The 19,606-nt window shown below is 32.3% G+C and overlaps 1 protein-coding gene across 2 annotated transcripts; it reads right to left on the reverse strand.

Annotated features, from left to right (window-relative positions):
- Positions 1-3,106: 3,106 nt before the first annotated feature.
- LOC145686427 (uncharacterized) lies at positions 3,107-19,233 on the reverse strand. Of its 2 annotated transcripts, XM_081759722.1 has the most exons (5): positions 19,102-19,233; positions 11,081-11,169; positions 10,785-10,867; positions 10,050-10,140; positions 3,107-7,739 (listed from the first exon to the last, which is right to left on the reverse strand). In XM_081759722.1, the coding sequence occupies exon 5, from the start codon at positions 7,729-7,731 to the stop codon at positions 3,772-3,774; it is 3,960 nt and encodes a 1,319-aa protein (XP_081615848.1). In that variant the 5' UTR covers positions 7,732-7,739; positions 10,050-10,140; positions 10,785-10,867; positions 11,081-11,169; positions 19,102-19,233; the 3' UTR covers positions 3,107-3,771. The 2 variants fall into 2 exon arrangements, with proteins under 2 accessions (XP_081615848.1, XP_081615849.1); XM_081759723.1 differs by lacking the exon at positions 11,081-11,169.
- Positions 19,234-19,606: the final 373 nt, after the last annotated feature.

The raw sequence follows: 19,606 nt of genomic DNA on the forward strand, positions 1-19,606 counted from the left end.
GCGAGACTCTACCTTCACTAACAATGGCAGTCCATTAGCGATGAGTCGAGAGGCGCTATGGTGGGTGGTCTTTGAGCGAGTAGAGTCAAAAGTTGAAGAATCTCGGCTGCCGTCTTAATAGTTCTTTTTTTTTCTTGAACAGCAAAGAAAATTCTCTACCTGCGAAAAATAAAGGATTCGCTTTGCAGAAAAAAATAAACAAAATAAAATATGTTTCTTGAATTTCAACATTAATTGAATTTAAATATTTATTTTAATCTAGATGACTAGTTAATCAAGTGTGTGCGAGTAATTATCACAATATAGAACTGCAAAATGGTATTAAATGAACTAATAGTTGCTTTCAGGACCTTTCGTATACTTCGACTATTAAGACGTGATACAAAATTCCGGTAACGGTAATGGTTGTGATTTATTTAACATACATTTTGCAGATTATTATCTGGTTCACTTTCTACTTTTTTTTTTAATGTTAGTCATTGCATTGTCTTTAAATTTCTGACTAAATTCTAATTAGTGAAGATGAAGGAAAATGTGATGATTATCTACCTTAATTCTGAAGCTTTAATCCTAATAAACTCAGGGCCTTTGCTGGTATCACTAAGGATGTTATAAAATAGAGTATCTGCCTACAACAAATTCGTGAAGCCATACGTCACAGTTTCGCCCTCTCGCCCCCCCCCCCACACACACACACTCTGCCTGCTCGCTGCACTCAATAAGATCGCAATGTTTTGAGCCAACATTCATGACGGAAACGAGAGTAGCTAATCAGGGTGTCTGACAGGTGCTCGGTTGTTTCCTGGCTTTCTTGAGTTAACAGAATGAAGATTCTATATAACATATGGGTAGATCCTATCTTTCATAACATCCTTGGTTATGACACTTTTCTTTCTGTTGCAAATGAATACTTTTTTTCTGCAACGCATTTCGAAGTGTTGTAATCAAAAGCACAAACTGTGATTGGTGGTGCCGAATGATACCTATAGACCAGGCTATAGATGTACGGTACAGCGGGGTTCCGGGGGTCGAAACTCTCCCCGAAAAATTTAAGAACTTTTCTTTAACAAAAGAAACATATTTTATTACTATAAACTATGTATTTTTTTTATCATAATGACAAGTTAATTATTATTAACCATTACCTTTCCGCTATCGCTTCCAAACCCCGCATTTGATCGGCCTACGGCCTCACACTTCTCATATCCCTAACATATGTATCTGTAATCTTAAGGGATTTCGATTCGAGATACATATGTTATTATAACAATTTCTACCTCCACCTTTTTTTCTTCCCTTCTAACAAACATCAAAAAATGGTGAAACACGTCTTTAATTAGCTGTTTACTCTTAAGGGATTTCGAGATATGACCACCTTACTTTAACAATTACTGTTCGTGAGTAGAATGTTTTCCAATCTTCGCCTCGCCTTTTTTAATCCTTAGGATAGGTATACAGGTATATACGGGCTTATGATAGTTTTTATTTGGTTAGAGGGACTTTTTACCTGTTTGTGGACAGATAATGACGTAATTTTACCCATAATTCACCTGATTTTCCATTAAACAAACACAATTCATTTTTTATTTTCCCTGTTCATTTTTTTATTAGTCCACAGAAACCCCTATTCATTTTTATTAGTCCACAGAAAGCCCTGCTCATTTTTTATTAGGCATTAGAAATCCCTATTCATTTTTTAACAACCCTTAGAAGGCCTTGCTCATTTTTTATCAGTCCGCAGAAAGCCCTGTTCATTTTTTAACAGTGCTCAGAAGCACTGTTTGTTTTTTTATTTACCTTATGACGCGTGTAAGATGGTTCCGTTGGCGCCCGTACTGTCTGGTTATGTTTTGACTTCCCTTTATACTTTCCCCGCCCGTCTACTTTGTATATTACCGATTGCCGCGTTGTATTGAACGTTAGTTTTTTCGCTGGCGCCATTATTGTCGCGAGTTTCAGCCCCGACCGCTTTGTATATATGCCGCTCGGTAGCCACGGACGCTAATGGTATTTTGGCACACTTTATATGTTTATACAATATTTTAATTTAAGTAGGAAGACATGTTACCTTTGATAATATTCCGCCGCTGCCTATTTCCTGGTTGTGGTTGATGGTTTATGACGTAGAAGAACTTGTTGCGCGAACAAATAAATATTGCGATACCGCATTTTGTAATTTCATGTTTTAGGATATATTTATAACCTCGGTTGACTTTTGATTCAGATTAATATTAAACTTAATAAAATAATAATTCATTGAGTGAATATATGAATTTGATATTGTAATTTTATGAAAAGTATAAATATTGTGCCTTTATTATTACACTATTTTTATACATATGAAGCATATGTATTCTTCCTTTATCTTATACAGAATACACATACTTTAGTATAATGTACGTAAATAAGTTTATATAATAGTATATGAAGCATATGTATTCTTCCTTTATCTTATACAGAATACACATACTTTAGTATAATGTACGTAAATAAGTTTATATAATAGTATATGAAGCATATGTATTCTTCCTTTATCTTATACAGAATACACATACTTTAGTATAATGTACGTAAATAAGTTTATATTATAGTATATGAAGTATATGTATTCTTCCTTTATCTTATACAGAATACACATACTTTTTATATTAAGTACCTTTTTTAATTTTATAGGATGTAGAAATTAAAGGCATGAATATAGTTTAAAAAAATTTTATTGTAAAAATAATGACAAAATATTATATATAATAAAAAATTGTAAATATAATAAAATGAAAATGTAAAATATATAATAAAAATTAAAATGTACATATATAATAAAAATAAAAATTGTAAAATACATAACAATTGATTAATATAATGATATGCACAATGTTCTATTGATTCTTTGAACTTGATTAACAAAACTAATTTAATATCTGAAATATGGTATTTACAATATGAAAAGTCTATTTGCAATATATAAAACTATTTACAATATGAAAAAAATCTATTTGCAATATATAAAACTATTTACAATATGAAAAAAAATCTATTTACAATATAAAAAACTATTTACAATATGAAAAAATGTATTTACAAATTTACTATATGAAAAAATCTATTTGCAACATACGAACAATTTATAATATATAAAAACTATTTACAATAATATACACATTGTGTCTTAAATACAATAAACATAATTTAAAATATTATTTACAATATGAAAAATATTATTTACAATATAAATTATTTAGGGCGTGAGAGGCTGTAAAATATTTAAAGAATTTGATAATATAGCATACCCGGGAATAACATGATAGAGTGTATAATTGTTACGTGTTTCCTTTCATTCATTCATACCACTATTTATATTTTACTGTTTATTCATTTATTTACAGTTTGTTCAATTTTATTAACAATATATATATATATATATATATATATATATATATATTTACATTACATTCATGCACTCACACATTCACACATTTGCCAACCATTAGGCACGGTACCCAAAGGGTAATGTCCTGTAGTCAGTCGTGCTGTCAGGATTTAATCGTCGTCGTTTGTTGGATACCATTTGATGGGTCTTTGTTTCAGGTTTTGATACGATGACAAATCCGCGCTTACGGGTAATCCTACCTGGGATGTTTATTGTTTTCCTTTCAATTTTTCCACGAACCAAGTTGTAAAAATGCTCAAAATTTATTTCTTCACGCGTTCTATAATCCAAAGTGATACCCCGAATTTTATACACATAATCAAATTTTCCCGTCCCAATTTCTTTCATACGGTAACTATAATTTTTGGCCCCAGACCTATAAATTTGTCTATTTCCCACCCCTCTTTTACTTCGTCGGTTAGTTCACCCAAGTAGGGCCCTAATGTAAGCGGAGATTTTTCATCACGGCGTTGTACAAACATGATGCTATCAGTATCACAATACAACACCTTATCGCGACCTACACTTGTCATTAAGTCATACAGTTTTAACCGCGCCCATGACGTAATAAACGCCGCAAGAACAACGTTTGAAAATTTCCAGGGCTTATTCTTATTTTCCGTATTATGAAAAGTAAGAATAAGATGTTTATCTCCGACGGGTAATACGCTTTGTACCTCATATTGCGGTGCCCATAGATAATACAAAAATTTTTCCGGTGTATCAACAATTACCGATTGCGACAAATCCGTTCTTTGTCCCCATTTCCCATAAAGCGAATTGAGGAATATCTTGGAGATATACCTCAGACCAGGGTTCAATCCAATATTATCATCCATTAACTCTATGCCTTCATGGGCATAATAATCTGCTACGTATTTTTCTTTGTCTCCTTTGGTTTTGCACCAAGCAGGAAATCCTGAAGATTCCTGCTTCATTTGGAGGAAAGAATTCACGTAGTTGCGGAACAAACTACGCGAATTACGATCCTCAGAACCGAACAGTTCGAATTCCCATACTTCAATAATTTGCAGAATTTTATATCCGGCCTTTAACGCTTTATGAAGTTCTGGGGTACAATACGTGTCTGTTAAGGCACGCTCGGCGTCACAATGCGTGCAATCATTGATACCTTCTTCCATACACGTGCGACATAAGCCAAACATAAGTCGACCGTTACACGTATATGGGAGCACCGGAAAATACAAATCTTTTGGGGGCAAAATGGTGCATTTTACTAACCCATTGATACTTCCCACATCTGGGAAGTCCGGCCCCTTGTATATTTTTGGCTTACCTATGGGCATTGGTTTACGTGCCATTACCCAAGGATACAATGATGTTACATCATAATATGCAATGAACTCATCGGAAGTACATTCGTACAACGCATTGAAACACTCGGTCCGACCACCATGAAAACCGTCCTTGGGTACAAGATGATTAACAAGATCATTACACTGAGTTTTAATAAACTCTTGCAAACTCTTGTCATTTTTCACCATGTGGTCCGAATCACATTCCCACATTTCAACGAGATTAACACCTCGTTTCTTGAGATAATTAGCTTTTATGATGGTCTTTTCGAAGCGGTCTTGTAGGGATGTACTATCCTTAGAGGCAGAATCGAGACTGACGTGGCGCAATGCTGTAAAACAACGCTTACACCCGTGGAAAAAACATCCATGAAACTCATAAACTGTATTTGTTTTGCTATCATAACCATCGACTTTATATTTACCAATACGCCTTTCCAATCCATTCCCTGAATGTTCAATTTTATTACCTTTGGTACGTTCCAAATACCGTAACCAATACAAAGCTTTTAGACTTTGCCGATCACGGTGATCGAACCCATAAGGCGGAATAATTGGAATGACCTCCTTTGGTAAATATAAGGACCGATAGGTTAGAATTGCCAAACTTGCAATTGTAGGGGAGGAAATAAAACACTGGATACCATTCGTTTTTTCCTCGATTAAGTTCGAAAACTTAATCACAGCCTCTGCAAGAATCTTAACGTCATTTCTACAGTATTCCATCATCTCGTATTGGAGATCATACTCCTCGCCACTTAAAGCACGTTCTTGGTGCCAGGCGATTAATTGTCCCCGTTCTTTTGGGCTGAGACTGTCTGCATCAAAATACTCTAAAGACGGAATTTTGCCTACATAATTTTGATTTTCGGATGTGTTAAATAAATAGGGGAAATATCCCTTTCGCAAATTGCCAGATAAACCTAATGCTTCAGGGAGCCGGGACAATTTAACTCCCATATACAAATATGTGTCACGAAAATAGATTTTATTTCCAAGTCTCATTTCTACAATTTTTTGGCCCGTCATTATTACATCTGGTGCGAGATCATGTTTTTCTATTAAGGTTCTTGCACAGAACTGCATGTCATAGTTACTTCCATTATGAGAAAGTACTATGATCTTCTTGAACATTGGCCGACTTATTAGCACGTGACTAATAAATCCGTCAATATCCTGGAAATCAAACTTACGGGATCCATTTTTATCCCCACACACAAAACATGGATTGTCCAACTTTGTGTCTTTGCATTTATGGCAAATATTAATACAATTTACGAAATTCACGCAATGTTCTCGTTCTCCCCGTTCATTCTTGGGTAATAACATCGTCTCCACGTCAAACACAATGTACAAGAAGGTATCGACATGCTCAACTTTGGCAGCCTGAACAAAACAAATATGGTCACCATCCACATGCATGTAGCATGCTTTGCAGAAATGTTCACCACATTTGTGTTCAGACTTCCTGTTTCGCATATCGAACATATCACCACAATCGGGACAAACTTTCTTTAATTCACACATTGTTTTGCCACGTGCAATTACATTTTTATGATTGGCAAAACACTCATGCGAAGGAAACAGTCGTAAACAATCATTACACTCGCGTTTAATATCGTCACCACAAGACTCATGATATTTTTCACACGCAGAACACTTATATGCACACCTGTGATATTGTACCTTATTATATCCTTGCAGACAATAGCAACAATATGAGTTTTTGTCCAAAAGTGTAGTAATATTGGTAATCAATTCATAATGCCCTTCTGTGTACAATATTAAGATTTGTTTGTTTGCATGAATTCCCGGATATATTATATTATACTCCCGAGTCATTTTGTTCTTCTCATAAATGACAATTTGATATTCGGGGGTTAGTTTGTTTTGGAATTTTTTCGCATCAGTAATAGTGCACCCATTTTGATGCTCAATGGTAACATCAGCATCGTCGCACAAATCCTTGGCCTGCTTCAACAATCGCTCAGGATTGTTTTTTAATTTATATACCTGTTTGGGACGATGGTCGGCCTTAGCCTTCCCGAGGATGATAGCCTTAGGAAGACAATAAACATTTCTTTCCATAGGGATGGTACACTTTTCCAAAAGAGTTGTATATTCCTCATACTTGGCCGATCCACGGGTTCGACCCCTTCCCTTGCGTGGATTAACAATATGGATCTTAAAATCCACCTTTTTCCCAAAAAGAAAATGTTCATTACTATTTAAAACATTTTCAACTGTATGGAATAATACATCAGGGTTCAATTCCTTTTTAGGACGCCATGTCATGTACACCGGTTTGTTTAATTTCGACGCAGAACTTTCAATAGTAATACCGATGTACATATCATCATCGACGTCATTTAGCGTATGCTCTTGTACAAATTCAAATAATGAGCGAATATATGTTTGTGGGTCTTCGATTCCAGTAGTGCGCATACGCTCAATGGAAACTTCCTTTCCACGCAGACCAAAGTAAGGATAGTGCTTAGTTTTACTATTAACAATGCGAAAATAATCCCGGTTGCCTGCACCATACAATGTAGGCTCCAATGTAGAACATGTACTATGTTCTGGCGCAGAACTCGTACTAGCCCCTGGAAGAACACCCAATAACTCGTCAGAATCATCAGCAGTTAAGCCCGTAGTCTTCCCTGCAGACACAAATTCCCTAAATTTTTTACGCGCTAAATCCCGCATGTTATTTTGACGGAAGAAGCCCACACGATATAAATCAACAATATCCTTTGCGGACTTACAACTTGTTAAAATAACAAGTGGGTTATGCCCAAAATGTTCTAATAATGCACGTATTAAACGTGCATACTGTTCGTTATATATACGCGTTCCTAGTGCATGACATTGTGTCACCACCTCCCACGTAAAGAAAATCTCTCCTGCATCGCTGTATCCACGAGATTCCAACATCTGCAACATAGTTTTAATTGTGTTGGTGCCATCGTACGATCTAACAGATGCCATTGTTGAATCTAATTTAAACAAACAATTAATTAGTTATTTCACCTTATTATTATACACTAATTTATATTACTCAGATATTTTAATTTACTTTTATATGTAAACTTTAATTGACGTAATTTCCTAAATACGATATTTACACCTTGGAGTATAAAAACAAACTGAACTATGTTTCCACGTAAGATCAAATTTGTATATTTTCCAACCACTATTACGGCCAAAAACTCACTTACACAGATTTGTACAGTAGAACTGCTTCATGTAGAATAACCAATTAACAATTTTGAGCTTCTTATATACACGCAGATATGGATTATTCCCAAAATTTTATGCGAACTTTTCTGACAATAACCAACTTATAATTTACCAAGTAATTTTCTCGAAGATACTGTTTAATTTTATCAGCTAACACTTTCCGATAACTAAATGATAATACAGAGAGACGTCTTTACTGTACAAAGTTTTTCTGCTATACTAATCGCCGCGCGCTTTTCCCGCTCTTATATACACTAAGCTTTCCGAACATTAACGAAATTTTCCGAAGTTTGCCGAAGATTATCGAAAAATACCAATCCTATATTAACACTGTTTATTGAAAATATAATTAAATCTTTATCGACAGATCCTGATAACTATAACTCCGTAAGTTTTTTCAGTTTACGAAACCGGCAAATCCACTCACAGTTTCCGATAACACTAAATGACAAAATCCTGTAATATTTATTTAACTGTCTTGCAATTGCAGCACACAACGTACAAACAGGAACGTCTTCTATACTGATTCGGCGCGGCCTGCTGCGCTCTATTTATACTTTCCGAAATGTAATCTCGTACCCAAATGCATTTAGTTTGTAATCTCGTACCCAGATAATTTAGTTTGTAATCTCGTACCCAGATAATTTAGTTTGTAATCTCGTACCCAGACGACATAAAATATTTTCTAAAGTAATAATGTTATTTTACAAACATGTATTATTTAAAGTCATGTGACATTTTCGAAGATTTCCGAACTTAACCGAATGTTTCCGAATATTTAATTTTACGGACAATAATATTTTCATATTTGAAAAAATGAACATATCTGATGTGAACATTCCAAAGAATAAAAATCATTTCAAAATAACACTGGCAATAAAAAATCCAAGTAGTAATAAACAGAAACACAAATTAATAAAAATAACATAGTATACAAATCATATCAAAGAAGAAATAATTTACCAAAAATCAAATAAGAAACAAGGTTAGAAAAAGGTTTAGAACAGTTTATGACCCAAATCATCAGAACTTTATCAAACAAACAATATAGCAGATTTAAAGAATATAGATAATTAATCCACATAGGTTAGGAAACCCATATTTAATTCAGCCAATGATTAAAACAAACGATAGCATAGAAATAGCAGATTTTAAAGATAGTTAGTTAATGCAGTTCTATTCAACAAAGAATAGCACAAGATAGCATTAGGATAGTTAATTATTACAAATCGCAGTTAAAGGCCATCCAACAACAACATAACAAAGAAATTAATAGAATAGCAATAGTATAAAAATACCAGAGAATAAACAAACTTGAAACCAAATAAGAAAAAAGAAAAATGGTTAGGAAAAGCGCTAACATCAAATGTATAAGTAAACAAAACGAACACACGCATTAAATATTTTTCTGATAATGTAGTTTTTATAATACAATTTTTTAAATTCTGTTTTAATGTATTTTGTAACGCATGATTTATTTATTTATTACTAAAAATATTATTCACTTGTAATGTTAGTTTCATTAAGTAACTGTTAATAATATTTGTATCTTCTACTTTGATAGCCATTTATATTCTAACTGATAAAATTAAGAATGTCTTGTATTAGTAAAACTTTTTATATTTCTAATTTACTTCTGGCGATATTTTGAAATTGTTATACGTATTTACATAATACAAAATTAAAAAAATACAAGTTTAAAAAACGAAGATGTAACTTTCAAAATTAAAAAATTCAATTTACGAAAATGAAAATACAAGTTTAAAAACAGATGCAATTTTAAAATTAAAAAATGTAACTTGTAAACAAAAAGTGTAACTTTGAAAAATAAAAAATGTTTTGAAAAAAAATTTTTCTGCACACGTTCATGAAAGTTTGTTAATTGTAATATTCAATTCTTCATAATTATGTTATTTTTTTGTGATTAATCTTATATACTCTTTATATTATAGTTTTATTAGATTAAAATATTGATTTTATTATTTCATTTATGTAAGTAACAATTATTTTTATTTCTATTTATTAACAAGTTTTAAAGTTTAACAAAAATGTATATGAACACTTACCGCCGCTGGAAATCCTTATCTAAATGTTCTTAGATGTCAAATAAAATATGAGAAGTGATAAATTCACACTTGAGGATGAAACACTTGAATGCTGTAATAACAAAGAAAGACAATATTACTTTACATGAAATTATATTTCAGTATAAAAAAAATTGAAAATGTATATTACTAAACTGTAGAAATTAATTTGTAAAAATTTAACTATGTTGCATGCTACAAATTTTTTTAAGTGGTGTCAACAAACTGCATGCTAAAAAATTTTTAAGTGGTGTTAACAAAACTGCATGCTAAAAAACTTTCATGTGAACAAAAAAATAAATTCAAAAAGATGTATGCAAGAAAAAATGTATCAGTTGTTAACAAAAAATGTATGTTGTAAACGGAAACATGTTACAAACTTTATGTTGTGCAAAACAAATGCACGCTCTCAAAGAAATAAGTAATGCAAAATAGTTCTTTCATAAAGTAATCTGCATGTTACAAAATAATGCAGACTTTCAAAAGAAATAATGCAAAATAATTCTTTCAAAGTAATCTGCATGCTACACAAGCTCAAAGCAGCTACGCTCTGAACTTGTAAATAATTCGTTTGCTGAGCAAACTCCTTGTTAACTTTAATTTGATCGCTTCTTATTAATTTAACCTCTCGTAATAAATTACTCGAACACTTACAGTGTGAACTTACAAAAAAATTCTTAAGCACAAACTATTATGTAAGTTGTCAATGATACTTACTTTACTTCTGTGAACTTTGATACTTTGGAATTCTGAATTCCGCTGCAACTTTTACTCCAAGTAGTTACCTCCAATGAGTTGCCCTGAAACAATGAAACATTACTAAGTAACACTTGTAATTTATTTTCCTAATTATTTTTAATTGGTTCTTATTAATTTAACCTCTCGTAATAAATTACTCGAACACTTCATGTGAACTTACAAAAATTTCTTATTTCACTATTTCGTATTATTTTCAATAATATTCTTGCACCAACATAAATGGTCTATTAAAGTACAAAAGGAATAAAAAATACCTTTGGTAGCAGAAAATATCTTGCTCCTCTGGTACTTCTGGTTGGTACTTCTTGATACTTGTTAGTAGTACACCAGTAATAATGGTAACCTAAAATATAACGTAACATATGTTAGAACATATGTTGTAGTATAAAACCTTATACCTAACTATATATCTGTATTTACATTAGAGATACATCTATATCTACAACTATAACTATATCTATCTATATCTATCTATCTATAACTATATCTATAACTATATTTATATATATCTATATCTATAAGTATATCTAACTATATATCTATATTTACATTAGAGATATATCTATCTATATCTATAATTATATCTATCTATAACTATATATTTATATTTACATTAGAGATATATCTATATCTATCTTATATGTTAGTATACTATATGGTATGTCTTATATAAGATACAAGAACATGACATTGAGTATATCTAAAGATATATATTTCTGAAATATGTATAAATCATTTGGTTCTGTTAGAATTAAATTTTCAAATATCAGTACTATAAGATACTAGGAAGAGGTGGCAGGAAAAAGGCATACAGGAGATGTCAATGGAGTTTTGATAAGTTACGAGAAACTTAAAGGAAACATTTATAAAAAACGGCTACGAAAACAGAGTACAAAAAACAATACAAAGAAAAAACAAAAGCAGGCATAAAAAGAAAACGTGTATAATGACAAAACATAACTAATTTGAATTATACACAAACAGAAAGCTTCTGCTATATACAGAAAAATAAAAGACATATGATAGCTAATGTCAAATAGTTTGGGTTAGGTTAAAGAAGTTATAATAGAATAACAGATAATCATCTTGAAAAAAAATACAAGTAGTAGTGCTAATAATAGTAAATAGCAGTAGAAGCCAAGCAAGAAAAAAATACTAAACACAATAGAATAGTACTCAAGCAGGTTAAGAAATTCTTCTAGTAGTGCTAATAATAGTAAATAGCAGTAGAAGCCAAGCAAGAAAAATACTAAACACAATAAAATACCAAGCAACCATTTTAAGAAATATATAATGCTAACACAATAAGGAACCCGTACACCACTCTTAAAATCATCTACAAAGAGGAGCACAATTGGAAATTCTAAGAGACATCTAATAATAGAATTGGTAACAGACATATAATAGCAAACAGGGAGACAGAAAACTTTCAAATAGCTTAAGCTTAGTTCAGGATAGGAACATAAACTTGAGCATGCATTAGTTAAAAGCATCATACTGGTTTAGCATTAAGAACTAACGAACTAATTAGTTAGCAAGTAAAAGCAAACCATGAGCTTAAGTTTAGGAAACATTTAAAGCTTAGTTGTTGTTCTGTATGGTTGTGAATCATGGTCACTTACTCTGAGGGAAAAACATAAACTAAAAAGTAACTTTGAAAACAAGATCCTAAAACGAATATTCAGTCCTCGGAAATGGAAAATGGCGGAACTACATAATTTATACGGTTTTACCCAACATTGTTAGGAGCATCAAGTCTAGGAGGGCAAATCATGCAGCTAAAATGAAATAATGCTTTCAAACTCTTGACTGGAAGACCAGTCGGAAAACAATCATTAGGAAGACCTAGGCGCGGCTGGAAGGAAAATATTAAGATGGATCTCCCAGAGATTGGAATACAAAGTAAAAAATGATGCAAGAATAAAAGTCAGTGGAGAGCTTCTGTGAACCTCCGGGTTCCATAAAATTAGTTAAAGCTTAGCTGCGGACAAGATCTTAAAGTTTAAAATAATTCAAAACAAATTATTCAGATCATGGCCGTATTGGTTTTTATTGTAAGTCATTGGCAATTGACGAATGAGGCAAAGCACAAATACAATAAAATAAATTTAGTTCAGTACAATAACAGCAGGAATAAAAGTAGCGGCAGCAAAGTAAAAGAGAAAATCATATAGTACAACAACAGAAAGAAAATATTTAGCGATCCATACCATGGAGTCAATGAAGGACAGATATATATTACATAACAAGTAAGGTGGGTGGACAGAAGCAAGAATATGTTAGCTAAAGCATAGTTGGAAAGATACCAAAGAAAGACCAAATCAGGACGTAATTTATGTAAAATTGGAAGCCCATCAAAATTAGGGTAGCACACAATAAATTGGAATAGCTTAGGTTACATAAAAAGACGTCAGACTCAAGCAAGAGAAAATACTAATCTGTAAGAGATGGCTTGTTAATGGTACTTTACTTAGTTTTTTATCTACTTCATCATATTATTCTATAAAAAAGAGATAGACATACCTAAAAAAGAGAAATATTCAATAGAGATAAACCAAGGAAAGAAACGGGGAATTTAGAAGCTGATCAAGAAAAGAGTAAAATAGAAATAGGTACAAATAGTACAAAAGGTGAAATAGAAATCTAATAGCATTCTGCATAGAGCAAATAGGTAAAAATAGTTAGAAAGAAACACAAAGAAAAGAAACTTTGATTAGAAAAAGGGCATACAGGCAAAGAAAGAAAAAAAGAGGCATACATACTGAAGTTTACATGGTAGTAGAAGAAAGAAGGTTAGATTACAAATGGAACAAAAGAAATAACCACAAAACAACAAGTAGTAGCCGATACTCATTAGTTCACATGCAAGCAATAGTAGTAGTGGTAATACTAATAGTAGTAGTAGCGGAAGTAGCAATGGTAGTACGAATAAAGTATTAGTAGCAGCAGTAGTAGCAGTGGTAGTACTAATAGAGTATTAGCAGCAGAAGTAGCAGTGGTAGTACTAATAAAGTATTAGTAGCAGCAGTAGTAGCAGTGGTAGTACTAATAGAGTATTAGCAGCAGAAGTAGCAGTGGTAGTATTAGTAATAGTAGCAGTAGTAATTGTGGCAGTGATAATACTAGTAGTAGTAGTAATAGTGGTAGAATACTAATAACAGTAGTGGCTAACAGTGGTAATACTAGTCTGTAATAGTAGTAAAGGTTGTAGTAATAGTAGTAGTAGTAATAGAGGTGGTAGTAGTAGTAGCTGTGGTAGTGCTGGTAGAATACTAATAGCAGTAGTGATGGCAATACTAGTAGTAGTAGTAGTAGTGGAAGTAGTAGTAACAGTGGTAGTGCTGATAGCGTATTAGTAGCAGTAGTGATACCAGTACTAGTAGTCGGTAGTAGTAGTAGTAGTAGTGGGAGTAGCAATAGTACTAGTACTAGTAATAGGGTAGTAATAGTAGCAGTGGTAGTGCTGATAGAGTATTAGTAGCAATAGTGATGGCAATACTAGTAGTCGGTAGTAGTAGTAGTAGTAGTAGTAGTAGTAGTGGGAGTAGCAATAGTACTAGTACTAGTAGTAGGGTAGTAATAGTAGCAGTGGTAAAATACTAATGGCACTAGTGGCGGTGACAGTGGTAATACTAGTAGTTGGTAGTAGCGATAGTAGTAGTAGTAGTAGTGGTAGTGGGAGTAGCAATAGTTGTAGTAATAATACGAGTTCATGCAGCTTCAACGATCATGTGTTTTTACATATATAAAGTATCTGTACTTCAAAACTTAGTTACTTAAGAACCCAAGGTAAATACAAATGTAGCGGACTCAACTAATACAGATTTACTTTAAATTAGATACTTTCTGTTACATATACAATAAGTTTCCATATACGTAGACTCTCATTGGGTAAGAATTTATCTAATGTAGGGGTCCAGGGTAAGCATTCTACATTAAACTAAATTAGTCACTATAAGAAAAAAGGGATGCCTAAATTTAATCATTATTATTGGTAAGCTTAAAAATGAGTCTTTACAATGTATCAGTTATATTTTCTAACAATATCAATAACTTGGCCCTATCTGCAAATATAACTTGGACAAATAATGAACCGGTTTTTTTCTTAGTTTCACATGTCTCAGTGTCTTGAACAATAGTATTCACATTGAACTGAAACAAGTGTTTCTGCTTCTATTATTCATATTGACTACTCCTCATACTTTCACGAATATTAACAGCGTACAGTTCTTTCGCCTCTGATTATATTGAAATCTTCTAATTAAACACGTATCCTACTTATAGTTAAAATTGCGTTCATTTAACTCGAATGTATGCCACACTTAATAGTAAAATTGCGGAGCGCTGCTATGAATTCTTGGTTCCCTGTAGCGTTCTCATGACAAAAACAAGTGCTTTGTATAAATTGTAGTGAACAATCATCGTAATCGTGGGTTTCCTTCCACTTTTTTTATATACTTTTTTCAACAGCTTTCTTTGTAAAGCAAATCAATATAAAAATTCATTTCTCATAAGGGACCGCGATGGTTCAGTGAGCCGGTGGGTGTAGCCGAGCGGTCTGAGGCGTTAGGCTGATAATTGTGAGGTAAAGCCAATTGGGGGTTCGAGTCCCTCTGTAGTAGCAAGGGTGGAATTTTAACTGTCCTCGATGTTTCTGTGTTCGTGTCCCTGTCGTGCCTAGTAGTTTGAAAAGTGGTTAAAGTAGGAAATAAGTCAGGAAGTTTAAAAGTGGTAGAGCGTTCACCTCTGGTGTTTGGGGTCCCGGGTTCAAACCCTGCTCCCTCCAAGTAAACTTCGTGGTGGACAAACACCGTGTCCATGGGGTTTTTTTCTCGGGGGTTCTCCCGTTTCCTCCCGCTTCCTATATACTTTTAAGAGCTTATTTTATCTCCCATATTTAGTTCAAACACCTTAGATTGTTCAGAGTTTGTAGAAACAAACGAACCAAAAAAAAATAATCACCGTCTCCTTTAGCCTAACCGGCATAACCGTGGGACTCAAAGATTTCATTTCATTTTCTCATAATCACCATAAACTGAAAGATACTAAATCTTTAACAAGTACATACAAAATTTCCCTTTGCCCCAATCCTAGTGTCCGGTCTTAGTGTCCATGTCCGGTCATAACAATTTTAAATCTTATATAAATTGTGGTGGGACCCCACCCCGCCTTTGGCTTACATTTAAAAGAAAATTAATGAGTATTTTTCGAAACTCATAATTGTGGGACGCTAAACTAAAATATGACATCTTATTATAATAGTAAATTTCAAAGAATAAGTTGAGATATGGTAGCATCCCTGGTTGTATGCAACCCAGCGGTACATAGGTGCTTATTTAGTTACATAACATTTCAGGCACTTTTCTATTAAATATGTTTGGTATTGTTCCCTAAAGTATATGTATTTCTTCCCTGTATAGTTAAACCCGCTGTACGCTAAGCATTTTAAATGTCAAAATATACAAGTCTAGGCATGTCCTCAAATAAGTCATTATCCAAGGAAGCCCAAAAAATCTAAAATCTTAATTCCAATTCTATTTGTATTTCTGAGTATTGTCCTGAACAACCCACTAATCAACCTTACAAGTATTGAGGAGTGCTATAACATTTCTCGACGGCATCAATTATTTTAAGGAAGCTAAAGACTCTATTTGTTAATTGTCATTTAAAATTTTGTCCATCTAAACATTTTTTCATTTGTATTATCAAACGGAAATAAATATAAAACAAATCGGGTACGGTAATATTCAAATATTACTGTAAACAAGGCTGCTAAAAAAAACACAATTTATGATGTATACTGTTCAACTTATTTTACACAAATACGGAACTAATAGCTAATTTGATGATTCTGATATAAAATTATGTTTCCAATAATAATATTGAAACTCAATCGAGTACAAATCAAATTTAGTTTCTGGAAATACTAGTTTCAATAAACTCAAATAGTACGCTACAAACAAAATTCAAAAGTACTATAGCTCGTTGTATCTAAAAAATGTGTCTACGGACCCTGTAATCATCATTATTTCTTAATAAAATGTAATCTACAAACTAAAATACAATGTAATTAATCTAAATAGCAAATCAGTACAACTACTCCTTTATATAGTCTTAGTATTAATCAATTTGTCCTCATACCAAAATATTTCCTATATTTCTTTAATTGTGGGGAAATCAGTGATAGAGTGCTTACTTCAAAGGTAAGTTAGGGCATTATAACAATGTCCCTAGATTTTTTCGAGGTTCTATCTATTTTAATGGATCAAAATAACCACCATTTCCTTCATAACTTAGCAACTATAATTGCAAAAAAGTCGGAATTATTCCTCAAATCATTATAAGTGTTAGTTTTTCCTCAAGTGACTTAAAACATTATAATGCAGTAAACAAAGTGAAAGAATTCTTTAAATTTGTTCTCCAAAACTTAAAAAAAAAAACGTGTGTGCCGTCCGTTTTTTAAAATTACTAACAGTCTTTAGAATCTCAAACCAAACAAAGCGGCGCTACTAATTCAATAATATATGCCTCATATAATTACACCGTTGGAGGTTCATGTCTCAAATAGTCATAACTTTGAAACTTATGTTTCGCCACCCATTAAAAGTAATAACTTAGTTCATACAGTCTATCCAATGTCGTTAAGTGTCAATATTAACTGTATTACGCTATTACATCAGTTATGAATCTATTCGCTTTGCTTCACTCTATGACATCCAATAAATTAAAAACTGTTATTTCGCTCTACGCGATTTCTACTTTCATTTAAGCTCCTCCCCATAAATTTAATTTTATATGCGTCCAAAAAAATAACATCTATAAAGTATTAAAGTTTTCTCGGAGTATCATATACGGCTTTAACGCGGTGGAGGTCCCCCCATGTTACTTCCTGTGGTTCAGGAATATAATAAAATATAGGTCCGTGTCTCCTATAGCCTAGCTGTTAAAAGTAATAATAAAGCTTGTTTCTTACTAATCAATTAACATACACGCCCTAGTTGTGGGAAACCCACCAATGGGGAAGCAACGCTAAGCTATACTTCATATAGCCACAGTTCTAAATGAACTCTATGTATTATCTTGGACTTTAAACGTAATTTTACTCAATAACCGTAAAATTGAAAAAGTACATTTTCGATGAGTTATAATCCAAAAGATCTAACTGGGAAAATAAAATTCAATTACAAAGCTAATATAAGAAATAACATTACGGTCAATAAGCGTAGACTCCTCTCATTATGCGGTGTAAAGCATTTAGATGTTAATGGAAATTATTCTACAATTACATCTCATGACTTGTCCCTAGCTGGACACTCTTTATTTTTACTGCTACCAACTCGCTGGATACTCACAAAATTTTATAATTCAAACCCTTTAAACTTAATTATTCTGTCACGCAGCAATTCCTGTAACATTTGCAATGCCCCATTTCATATAAAGTCAATACTTTATACTATCGGTATGTAAAATCAACAATAAAAAGCTTAGTATTCGATGACTATAAGAAAACATCCTAAATGTAATTCACTAAACTTGACATCATAATTTAATGGTCATATTACAAAATAAGGAAAACAAACGTAATGATGATAAAGGCACTGAAAAACAACCAAATAAGATAATGTTCTTACAGTTCATCTTCTTTGCTGAACGAAGGATTTTCTTTATATAATCTCAAATTGATTCCTAGTTAGAAAACCTTAAACACCAACGTGATAAATACACATTTCACACTACTAAACTCCAATAAATCACTTCAACAAATAATGTTTCCTACAACTTTGATTCAAATTCTGTACTGCACAATAATGAAATACAAAAATCTCCAAAACGAAAAAACAAAGTTTGAATCAAGCTCAAGATGAGCAAAATTCCAACTCAATAATAATAATAATAATAATAATAATAATAATAATAATAATAATAATAATAATAATAATAATAATAATAATAATAATAATAATAATAATAATAATAGAGCTTCTTTACTGCTAAACTTTTTAGCGTATGTGCCTTCGGCAATTAATTCTTTTATTCCTACAAAGCAGTATTCAGCTTTGCTTTCCATTGTTTATTAGTTTGTTCGTTTCATTAAAAAAAAAAATCGGTGCTAAACAGGTCTATAAACTCAAACTTAAGTACAATCAACATAATGAAACAAATCTCTTTCAATAAAACAAAGTTTGAAACGAAATATCAATTTCATGAATTAATCAATCTTTGCAATATTTAATTTTATATTTTCTGTGTATAAAATTAGCTAAAGTTTTCTTACCTTAATTCTGCATAAGCGCTGAAACAATCTTCAATGTCAATACACCTATCTGCAGAAATCAAACACCAAAACTAGAACACCAATAAATTCTAATACGACCACACAATAAAATCTTCTCTATACCAAGCGCAGTACTACCCAAATAATAAATCGGCTATGGTCGGTCATGTATTTATAAAGCCACCTCAATTCCGTCAAAGCATAAGTTCATTTACCTGCCCTCCCTTCTCCTATCTATGATTAGTTACAAAATATCTTTCAGCTTTCTACCATTATGCTTATTTTTTTTAAAAAAAGATAAAATCTGATTTCCTCATGCATTTTCATCAGATATAATAAATGAGGGGTCAGTCTCCTGCCTTGTCCTAGTTTTTGGGTTAAGCAAACAGTTAACCAATTTATTTATTTTATTTCTAGCCAGCATGTTATTCCAAAATAAGATTGCACTTAAAAGAGAAAATTGTGGAAACCGTTTACTGATTACATGGCAATAACCTCTGTAAAT

The sequence above is a fragment of the Thermobia domestica genome, chromosome 5 (genome assembly GCF_964235325.1).
Source record: "Thermobia domestica chromosome 5, izTheDome1.hap1.1, whole genome shotgun sequence".
Lineage (NCBI taxonomy): Eukaryota > Metazoa > Arthropoda > Insecta > Zygentoma > Lepismatidae > Thermobia > Thermobia domestica.